The sequence below is a fragment of the Calypte anna genome, chromosome 19, assembly GCF_003957555.1.
Source record: "Calypte anna isolate BGI_N300 chromosome 19, bCalAnn1_v1.p, whole genome shotgun sequence".
NCBI classification, from domain to species: domain Eukaryota; kingdom Metazoa; phylum Chordata; class Aves; order Apodiformes; family Trochilidae; genus Calypte; species Calypte anna.
In genome coordinates, this window is record NC_044264.1 from 7,889,029 (window position 1) to 7,900,050 (window position 11,022).

General features: G+C 54.5%; 1 protein-coding gene across 1 annotated transcript; it reads right to left on the minus strand.

Moving 5' to 3' along the window:
- Positions 1–811: 811 nt before the first annotated feature.
- Positions 812–10,563, minus strand: LOC103527216 (multidrug and toxin extrusion protein 2). Its single transcript, XM_030462690.1, has 18 exons — positions 10,469–10,563; positions 10,199–10,415; positions 8,498–8,599; positions 7,894–7,962; positions 7,417–7,565; positions 7,230–7,272; positions 6,500–6,544; positions 6,006–6,103; positions 5,685–5,782; positions 4,510–4,623; positions 4,244–4,311; positions 3,957–4,065; positions 3,795–3,870; positions 3,367–3,436; positions 2,651–2,783; positions 2,205–2,299; positions 1,895–1,976; positions 812–1,573 (listed from the first exon to the last, which is right to left on the minus strand). The coding sequence occupies exons 1-18, from the start codon at positions 10,561–10,563 to the stop codon at positions 1,338–1,340; spliced, it is 1,899 nt and encodes a 632-aa protein (XP_030318550.1). The 3' UTR covers positions 812–1,337.
- Positions 10,564–11,022: the final 459 nt, after the last annotated feature.

An 11,022-nucleotide genomic window follows, 5' to 3' on the forward strand; every position in this document is an offset into this window, starting at 1 on the left:
AGCCCCCTTGGCTCCAGCTCCCACAGTGTCGGATTTCACCGGCACCCCGGGCCAGGCCAAATATAGCGGCTGCCTCGGCTCCTGGAGGGGCAGGAGGAGGGGAACTGAGCCCACCGTGTGGACCCTCTCCTGCACGGATCTGCTGGGATGGGGTAGCCCAGGGGGCAGAGTGAGAAAGTTATCTTCCTCTCCCTGCTCCCCAAAAATGCTGGGAGTCTGAGCAGTTTTCCACATCAGCCTCACATCTGGGCAGAGGCTGCAGAGGTTGGAGTTGATGGGTTTTTCAAGATCCTTCGGGTCACATCTTCTCATCCCCAGCCTACAGGAACCCAGTCCATGGGCCAGCAGAGTCATGGGGGGACATGCACCAGCTGGAGGTGGGACTCACCCTGCAGGGACAGGTAAGAGCCTGGGACTGGTTCTGAGGGCAGGGGTGGTTAGGAAGTGCTGGGGTGCTTGCATTAAGACATAAGACATTCCCCATGGCACCACACCCCCATCTCCCATTCTGCTCAGCAGTGGTGTGGGAGCCATGGAGGAGCACAAACCCTGCCTCTGTACCTGAGGTGAGCAGAACGCTTTGTGACCCCAGTCAAAATGAACCCATGACTGCTCAGGGGCAGGAGGTCGAGGTTATGCCCTGAGGAAGCCCATTATGCTGCACAAACCAGGCACACACCTCCCCTCTAACAGCTCAGTCATGCCAGCGACCAGGGTCATGCTCACACCACATCAACAGCCCAGTGTTTACTCAGAAAACTTTATTGTATCAAAAAAAAAAAATTTTAAAAAATCCCACCTTACAAAAGTGCAAAGAAGAGTTGCTTCAGGCCCCGTGCCTGCCACACAGCAGGGAGAGCAGGGCCAGCAGTGCTCAGAGGAGTCAGGCATCTCCCAACAAAGTCAGCCTTGCTCTGTGCTGCCGCAGCCCCGGGGCTCAGCCCTGCTGGGATGCTGGCACAGGCTAGGGTGGGAGCTGTGGGCAGCCTCTGCCATTAGCAAAGGACATGGACAACTGGAAGAAGCAGGAGAGCAGCACAAGGGGCCTGTGTCCTTCCCAGGCCAGCCCCAGGACACACTCCTGCCTTCCCTAAGTGACATCCCAGTGCAGTACAGGGGAGAGACCAGCTCTCCGGCTCTTTCCTCCCAGGTGCCACCTCCTCACCCCCTTCAAAACCTCTCAATGTGGGATAAAACTTTGTGAGTTAACCAGAAACTGAGCCAAAGTGACTCTTTACAAGGAACCAAGGGGGAATTCCTTCCCTTGCACCATCCTCCTCCTGGGGCATCACCGTGTGCCCTCCTGCTCTGTGCACAGCTCCCCAGTGTCACTGGTTCTAACCATCTCCAGTCAGGAGCCGGACCAGTACCCCCAGCAGCAGGACAGCAAGGGCAGAGGCAGCAGCCAGGACACGGTGGATGATCAGAGCCCGCCATAGCACAGCAGGAGGAGTGGGAACCACAACTGTTTCCTCCTGCCCGATGAGCTGGAGGTCGGGTTGCCTCTCACCTCCCACGATGCTTTCAGGCAGGACCACGGTGTCCACAGTGTCGGTCTCAACAGAGATGTAATCTGCACGACAGAGAGGTGAGTGCTGCAGGGAAGCAGAGCTGCATGAGTCCAGCCTGGTTCTAGTGGCAGTCTTGGATGTGCCACAGCAAGCTGGCAGGTGTTCCCAGGTATGGCAGGCACTGGCCAGCAGTCCAAGCTCTTCCCCGGAGCAGCCAGGGTGGTGCCATGGGTAACAAGAGTGTTTTGTACTCCATTCCTGAGTACAGCAGAAGCACCATTGGCCTGGGACCTGCTCAGACATTGCTGCCATGACTGTGGAGGAACGGAAGGGTTGGGTGGAGAATTTGGGCTCTCCCTCTGTTGTCAGACCTGGTTACATACCCACAGCAGATGTTTTGTTAGCAGCTGTGCCATTGGCGTTCACATCTTCCAGTGTTTTTTTCAGTCCAGCTCGGACCTGAGCCTAAAAACACACAGAAGAGTTGCTCTTCTCAGAACTGGGGTGTCCTGCCCAGCCAAGCAAACCTGAGCCTCCTCCCTCCAAAACAAGCATGGTCCTCATCACCAAATTCTTCCTCCACTACAGGAGAGGGACTGGTGCCTTTTCAATTTTGCCTCTTCCCAGGCATTGTACTGGGACAGGGACTGATAGAACACCTTTTAAACTACTGGAAAGCAGCACAAGTCTCACCTCTTCTGCAGCTTTCTTCCAATCCATGCGCATGACAAAAGCTGAGAAGGAAAGGGCTTGCAAAGAGATGCAAATGATCATCCCCACCCACAGACCTGCAGAGATGATGGAGAGTTACTTCAGGGAGGCTCAGAGGAAAGCTTGCTTTTGCCACCCACTGCCTACATGCCCAAGGACTTCAGTGGGGTCAGGTGCCTCCTGTCTAACCCAGTCTTGATAGAAGAGAAAACAGCTCCTGGGGATCCTATACTGAGAGCAAGCCTGGATTTACTGGGACATCTCAGCTCCCATTTGATGAAGGCTTCTCAGAGCCTGCATCAGCTGAACACTGATCCAGCCCCACCAAAGGAGGAGCAAAGTTACAGCTCTGAGCCTAGGCAAAGGGTTTAGCCCAGCAGAAGCAGTGCTGGTAGAGTGTACAAGATCCAAACCGAGGACACACGTACCTAACACTCCCATCTTGGCTGCAAACATCAGGGAGATGCCAGTGGGCAGCCCGATGCCATAGTAGCCGATGGCGTTGGCGATAGCACCCAACTTCTGCTTCCCTGTGCCCCGCAGCACCCCACCACAGGTTGCCTGAGGAGAGTGAGCAGAGGGGTCAATACACAAGGGACAGGAGTTCTGGAGCATGGCATATGCCCTGTGACCAAGGAAAGCCCCAGCAACGTGCCACAAAGCCAAGAGAGACCAAAGCTGCGCCACAGAATGGAGCAGGGCTCCTCTTGCTCCAGTTGCTGACCCAGGAGCTTCTTCACCAGGACACCTGGACACCTGCCAGCAGAGCCCAGAGTGATTTCCATACTGCCTGGGTCCCTCTGCCAGGAACAGACAGGAGGGAGCAGGCTGAAATTACTGTCTAGCAAGTTATATGAACACTGCTGCTACCCTGGGAGTACCTGACATCTCTGAACATCACTTGTGTTGCTCTGACAAGCCAGGAAAAAGCTGAAGCCTTGCCAGGGAGAAAGAACAGGGTTGTTCTGCAGCAATTGGCAGCTACAAGCACAGGGGATGCTACAGGTAATGCAACTGTTCTGACAGTTTTTCACTTGGCTTCTCTGTACCATTATAACAGATCAGGAGGGAGCTGGAAGCAGCTTTGAGCTCTCCATCACACCCCAACCTGCAGAGGAATCCCTGCACCTGCTGGAATACTCACTGCTGCTGCATCAAACAAGTGGAATGGAGCAAAGATGATCATCACTTTGGACACCAAGACAACGATCTCCCTGTTAGGAAGATGTAAGTACTGGTCAGGGAGAGCAGCACAGCCTGGTCCCAAGGGCACCAGTCCTGACATCTCTCTCAGCCAAAAATGCAAAAGTCTGCAAAGATGCAAGACTGACCCCAGATGCAAAGTCTGACCCCAGCCCAGGGGACCTGAGGGGATGAGTGCAGCTTGGGTACCACCATGGCACTGTCCCAATGTCAGCAGCATCCATGCTGCCCAGTGGGGAGGAACCTCTGGGGAACACATTTGCCAGATGGGAGGTTTATGAACCCTCTCCTCCAACCTGAGCAGCTCCTGGGATATAAATCCCACCCTCTGAGAAGGTAATAATACTCAAAAGCAAGGTGTTTGCCCACTTGTCATTGGTGAAGATGTATCCCACCACGTCTTTTAGGGTTCCCAGTAATGTTGCAACTACCACAGCAAAAACTCCTGAAAGAAAAAGAAATAGTCAGCTTGGTTATCTGAGGGGCAGCATGTTCCACACCCTGATGCCCCTCTGCAGGACCTGGGCTGACCTGTGCACAGCAGGGCAGTAATGCAGGAGGTTTTGGCTTGCACCACATCCCCTGATCCCAAGGCATTGCCCACTCTGACACTTGCAGCCACACTGAAGCCCAGGGGCACCTGAGTAGCAGGAGACAAGGAGGAGGTGAGTGGCAACTGAGACAGCAGCAACTTTTTTCTTCCCTAGAAAGGAATCTGGGGCAAACTGGCATTGCTGCAGAAAAGGGATTTTCCACCTGCAGCCTCCCCAAAATGTTCAGCAGCTGAACACATCACCTGCTTGGTACCAGGCCCTTACCATGTATGCTGCACAGGAGAGCTCATAGATGACAGACTGAGCTCCCAGCTCCACCACACTGAGCAGCCCTGGAAGAGATGAATAACTTCAAGAAGTCAGAATTAAACTCTTCATTTGCTGACAAGGAGGCAGTGAGCACAGGGTGCCCATCTAGCAGATGCAGCATCCTGCAGAACCAGCCCTGCAGGCCAGGAGGATGCTGGTAGGATGTGCTTGGGGACACAGACAAGAGGCAGACACAGCTGGAAAAAAGGATTGGGACTCACCTGCCAAGAAGCTCCCAATCTCAAAGGTCCACCATTCAATGCACATCATGAGCATGCCAGGTATTGCCAGCTGGACAAAGGAGCCCCAGTCCAGGAGACAGTCCCTGGTCCAACCTGCAGGGAAGAGGTGAAGCAAAATAAATTCATGTTCTCCCTCTCCTCCCCCACTGGGGAGCTGCACATTGAGGGCAACAACCACGAGCCACAGCTCACAGAACATCAGCCTGGTGTCCTGAAAAAGTGGGGTCTGTCACCAGGTATTCAATAACCTGATCCACACAGAGTTGAGATATTTATATATTTTTAGTAGGGATGCCTCTAGCCTATGGGTGAGTGTAGAGGCAAGATGAACCAGGTGCCTCGAATTGCCAGTGAGTGGGTGTGAGTCCACCTGTGCCTGATTAGGACAGGCCCCCATTGGGCATGCGCAAGACCAGGGGGCCAATAAAGGTGGGACACACACCCACAGAGCAGAGCTCAGCTCACTCTGGTGCGAGGCATGGGGAGGCCAGCAGCTCGTCGAGCCTCTGGAGCAGGAAAGGCTCCTCCTGCTACACTTCTACCCTGGAAGTGCTGTGTGGTGGCTGGAATCCTGGAAGAGACCAGCAGCTTGTTGAGCTTCAGGAGCAAGAATGGCTCTTCCCGCTACATGTGGGTTTTTTTCTTTTAGGATGCCAATAAGGCATTAATACATGAGATGCTAATGTGGGGAATCCAATTAGCCAGTGTTTTCTACCCAGTGTTCAAGGCTACAACCAAGATAAGTTGTAGGGAGTGCTCCCTTCCATCCCTTTCATCTATCTTTCAGTTTTATGTCTCAAGGACAGGCTGTTGACTACTTGGGACATGTTTTTCTCTGGTCCTTGCAGTTGCAGTGTTAAGTAAGCTCTGTTTTTATTCCATGTGTCTGTTTTCTTTTACGTGATTTTTTTTCTTCCACAAAATTGTATTTATTTCAATTGATAACTGACAAGCCTAATCTTGCTGTACCAAGGCACATTCCTGAGGCAGGGAGATCAGGAAGAATGTGCTTGGGGCTATAGTGGGGACACTGGGTCATGGCTACAGCATCTCCCTGCTGTGAGGGGATGGCCATCCCTTTGTCAGATCAAATTCCCAGGGGTAGGCAGGGGTATTTTGAAGGATTAATAGGAACAATTAATAAGGAACAATACCTCCCCAGGTCTCCACGTGAATCTTCTTCCACCACACATAAAGGAAGAGGAGAATGGCTTGGGTATACTGAGAAGCGGTGTTAGCCCAGGCAGAGCCCCTGGGGGGAAAGAAATTAAAGCAGATCACATATTATATTCTCCTCCACCACCTCCTCAGCTACAGCAGGAGAGACCTGGTGGCCTCCATACAAGCTTTGCTCTGTGTATGGGGCAGATGTCTCCAGCCTTATCTCTCCAGGTTGGTTGGGGGCAGAGGAGGGCAGAAATGGGCACCCCAAGACCCCTGAGCAAAGGCCTGTCCCCACCTCTGCTCACACTTACACCATGCCCAGCTCCAGGGTGTACAGGAAGAAGGCATTCATGGCCACATTGAGGATGTTGGCTGCAATCCCTGTCAACACCTGAGGCAAAATGATCTCCTGGAAGCCAAGGAGAGATTTTGGAGTTTGCTTCCACAGCACTGCACAAGCCCCCATCCTGCGAACTCCAGGGAAACCTCCATCAGTGCCCAGGGAGGAAGCCCAGATGGCAGCTCCTGTTTCAGGTAAAGCTGGGCTGTGTTAGACATGCAGAAGGTGGTAGGGTGCTGCACTCAACAGAATGCAGGGTTGGGAGGCAGCAATGAGGAAACGGAGCAAACCCGGGGTGGTTCCCATGAGCAATCCCTGCCCTGCAGGTCCAAGCTGAGGGCTGTGCATCATGCATTCCTCAGCCCAGCTTCCCCCAGCACAGAGTGAACTTAGATCCCCAGCTTTATTAATGTTGCTGGGATCACCTTGGGTCGATGGCCCAGAACCTGGTTAGTTATACAGTACCTGACTCAGTAAATATCTGGTCTGCAGCTGGTACAGAAACGCCGCCTGCAAAAGTCAGGATTCATTTCCTCAGCACCACCACTCTACGGTTCACCAGCCAGCTCCCATTTAACATTCCCAGGTGGGTCCATCCCTCAGCTTCTCCCAGTGCCTCCTCAGGGTGCCCCAGCCTGGCACACTGCCCAGCACCCTGCTCCTGGGGACTGGAGGAAGCATCTGCCAGCACTGGCTGCACCCCAAGCCAAGATTAATAAAAGGCACCTCCCATTCCCACTGGGAAGAGAGGTCAGGCTCCAAATGAGAGATCTCCTGTGCTCCCTCATTGGCATGTGAGTGCCTGGAAACCTTGGAATCAAACATTTACTGCTCCCTGTCGAAGAGGGGTTTCTCCAGAGGGACACAGTGAGAGCCCAGCAGCTATGAGGGTGTATGAAAAGTCTTTATCCCTGAGCTCAGAGTGAGCTCTGGAGCCCCAGGTTCCAATGTCCAGCACCAGTTACTCAGTGTGCAGAGATATGGCCTGGAGTAGAAGTCTTTACAAAACGAAGGAGTCAATGTTTGCTTGGCCAGCACCTGATGGCCAATACACATCTGGTAGGGTCCAAGATCAAGGGGCACGTTGTAAAACCTTAAACCATGCTGCCCCATGAGCCACCCAGCCCAGCCCCTCCCTGTTTTCCCCAAATGTCTGAGGGTTACAGAGTTCCTAAGAGCTTTAGCAACAACTTACAGGAAGTGCTGGAATGAAGATCATCACATAGACCTGAGTTAACCTGGAAAGAGAGTTGTTTCCCCAGTTAATGATCCAGCAAAGCAAGAGCCAAGCCAAACAGTGCTGCCCTCAAGCTCCAACACCCCACAGCAACCCAGCCAGAGCCCAACACCTGATCCAGAAAGGGCTGGATCTCCTCCCTGACCTGGAGACCTCGGGGTCCTGTCGGATGAGCAGGAGGATGCGCTCAGTGTTGATGAAGAGAGCCCAGCAAGGGAAGCAGCAGAGCAGCAGGATGAGGATCCCCCTCTGCAGGATGGTGCCCACCTGCTTCAGGTTCTTGCTGCCATATGTCTGCAGCAGGAGAGAGGCCCAAGGTGAGCAAAACCAGGAATCAAAGGGGCTGGGCAAATGCTCTGGTGATGAAATGCATCTCCTACACCCTGCAACGGCTGTGCCAGGCTGGTTGGGTACAATGGGATTTCAGGGGATTGCACATCCCTTTGCTTCCCAGGCATGACAGGGAGAGCTGGAGGAAAGGAGAAGGCTCCAGCCAGTGCATCTGCAGCCCCATGTTGGCTGGGAGCTGCCATCTTCCCACCCAGTGTGCACAGATCAGAGGTGAGATCCCATCCCACCAGTGAATCCCACCAGGCACTAGAAAGTGGGAGCTGCTCCTGACCTGGGACATCAGGGTGTCACATGCTGAGGCTAAACCAGCACCAATGGAGATTCCTGTCACGTTGATAACCTGGAGGAGAGACAAAGGACTTGGGTTGCAAGGGAGGGTGACAGGGGACCTGGCCCAAAGCACTGTGTCCCTCCCAGCTGGGTGGAGAGGCAGTTCTGCAATGAGTTTTTGGGAAATCTCCAGCCCCTCTCTGTTTCTCAGAATAACACATTCTTGTTCCCTAAATAGGCTCTTTTCCTCTCTGGTGTGGAAAAGGATCCTCTATCAAAGGGTAAATATCTAAAGGGCCACAAGCAGTGCTGCTCCTAGCCACAGGCTAGCCTGGTGGTTCAGTGAGCTGGTCATGGGCTGCAAATCCTTGCCCAGGTGCTGGCCTTGCTCCAGCACATCACCCACTGCCACATTCCCATCTCCTGTCTGTGCTCAGGCTAAAAGAAAGATCAGTTTGGTGGATGCAATGTTTGTGCTGCACCCCTTATGCACAGAGTCCTCACAAATAACACTCCTACAGAGGTTCTTTTGGTTTTTTCTTCTTTTCATTTTGGTAACAGAATTTTTGTGTTCTAAATCAGAGGGGAATCAGAATAATACATACAGACACAGCCAGAGTCACAGCATCCAGCTCAGCTTTCCCCAGGTGTCCACAGAAGATGGAGCTGACCACGCTGATCAGAAACCCCAGCAGCTGGGCAACAAACTAGAATGGGAGGAGGAGAAGAAGGTGAGATGATTAAGACTTGAGGAAAACCCCCTTCCCCCAGGCAGTTGGACTATGAACAGCCTGAGTGTCACAGCAGCACCTTGCCCCAAGGACATGGTTCTGCTCTCCTCAGAACCCAGCACTGCTGGGACAGAAGACCCAGCTCCAGAGCTCACAGAGGCTCTCAGTGACTTTGCCTTTCAGATCAGGCCTCTGCCTGCCCTGTGGTATTTTGGTCAAGCTGCCAGATGACCTTGCTTAAGTGGGGCTTAACAGCTTCACTAGAAATCCTCTTTTCCAGGAGGAAAGATGTGTAGAGAAGAAATCCCAATGCTTTTCCACACTTCTATGCTCCTGTAGAAAGCTCTCCTCCCAGACCACCATGTCCTCTCCTGCTGGAGAACAGCCAAGTCCAACCTTGTTTGCTCCTTGCCAGAGGCTACAGCAAGGCTGAATGATGCTGTAGCAGAGATTGCACTCCAGACCTCATTTTCCCTTGCCAAGAGGATGGTCCGTCCACAGGTGTCCGAGGCACAGAGTGGTGGCACAGCTAAAACCAGATGGTAGGAGTTAAGAGACATTTATACCCGCTGAGGGGTGGGCATGGCTGGGGACCATGCCCAGGGTCTGCTGATGCTCCTTTCCACCCTGCAGTTGGCAAGCTGAGAGCCCAGTGCTGCTGGAGAACCAGCTCGTACAGGATCCAAGGAAGGACAGAACAAAACCTTCACCTCTCCAGACCTCCAAGCACTGCCTGCAGATGCAGAACTCCTGCCAGGCCTGAGCATGTCTGACCTGCTACTGTGAGTAATCCCAGCAGGAGGGCTCTGTACCTCCCTGACTGTTCCTGCACAGGGTTTGACACGAAGTGATCATTGCCTAATAAGAGCTGTAGGTTTGGTTGGGAGGTTATCCACGTGGAGCAGCAGGCTGTGCTGTGGGCTAAGGGAACCAAGCTGGGGCTAAAATGTTCACCTACAGAAACTGAAACCAATCTGTATTTCCCCCCCACTGCCTGATGGCAGCAGGTCAGTGTTTTGATGTCAGGAAGGGTGTCTATGAGAAGTTCATCAGTTGCTACTTATTGACCAGAAAACAAAAAAGCTCAAACTTCAGCAGCAGTGGAGGCAGAGCAGGGCTGCCCTGCAGGCTTGCTCCCCCTCGCAGCAGCTTTGGAGCTGTTGCTGCTTCCCCAGAGCCATTTCCCAGCCAAAAGCCCTCCCCAGGCTCCCCCACTCTGGTTTTAAAGCCGTGCTGCTAGGCTGGGGCACAGACACCGGGTTGGACAGCACCGGGAATTCCTGTGGCCAAGAATAAGCTCTCGGGATAACAATTACGGGATGAACGGGGGACAGGGACTGCAGGAGGGGAAGAACCGGACCGGCCCCGGGGGAGATGAGACCCCGGGCCGGGATGCGAAGGGGTGGGAAGGGAGCTCTGCTCGAGGGGACTGGGGACACCCTGCCAGGCTCCCGATCCCGATCCCGGGCTGGCGGCCCTTCAGCTCCGCGGCCGTTCCCCCCCCGCCCTGGCTCCGCTACCACGGGAGAGTCCCCGAGCCTCTCCCGTCCCCTCCCTCCCACCCCCGGTTCTCACCACGGGCCCCGCCAGCCGGGCCAGCTCCCAGCTCTCCCGCCGGGCACCTGCGGGCAGGAGGCGCCGGGCACCCCGCAGGCACCGCGCTGCTGCTGCCGCTGCCGCCGCCATGCACCGCCGCTCCCGCAGCCCTCCCGCCCTCCTCATGGGCACGGCCTGGGCCTCCTCCCCGCCCCCGGGGCCGTGGGATGCCGAGTGTGGGCGGTGCGGGCCGGGGCTGAGCGGGAGGATAAGGACGGGTCCCCAAAGAACGAGGAATGGGACCCGCACCGCCGATCCAGGACGCGCAGGCGGGAGGGGGGGGCTGCCTGCAGAGATGGGTGGTCCAGAGCCCACTCGGGGGACTTGAGGGTTGGGAACTGCATGTGCTGGTGAGGGACTTGGGGCTCTGCTGTGTGAGGAGAGGGGGACCCCCCTATCTAGAGCCTGTGTGGGATGGGGACCCCCTGGGGACCCCACACACGTTGACCAGGGGGTGAACAGAGGTCCCCTGGCCCGGATGGTGGCTATGGACTGGGTATCTCCTTGTGGGGTGAGGGTTTAGGGGACCCCCCATGTGCTGGGGTGTCTGTGCCTGTGTTTGCCCAGCACCTGCCAGGAAGGAGCTTTGGTTTGGGTGGGAGCTTGGGCTGTTAGGAGAGTGAAATTTTACCTAAGTGCAGGTGCTTGTAACCAAGTAGTGTAACCAAATCTATTTCTAATGCACGGAAAATTAGAGTGGAAAGTGGGGCTTGGTTTTCCAGCTGTTAAAATGCTGCCTCGGTACCTTCTAACTGTGGTGTCAGCACCCAGCAATGTGAAGTCTTGTTAATGTTTCACTTGAC

What these genes read in the sequence shown, in the direction of transcription:
- LOC103527216 (XM_030462690.1), bottom strand. Translation starts at nt 10,563, where the DNA reads ATGCAGTTCCCAACCCTCAAGTCCCCCGAGTGGGCTCTGGACCACCCA. An exon ending in TCACGTGGAGACCTGGGGAG is followed by an intron (nt 4,624 to 5,684) that starts GTATTGTTCCTT and finishes TCTTCCCTGCAG; the next exon opens with GTTGGACCAGGGACTGTCTC. An exon ending in TCTCCTGTGCAGCATACATG is followed by an intron (nt 4,066 to 4,243) that starts GTAAGGGCCTGG and finishes CCTGCTACTCAG; the next exon opens with GTGCCCCTGGGCTTCAGTGT.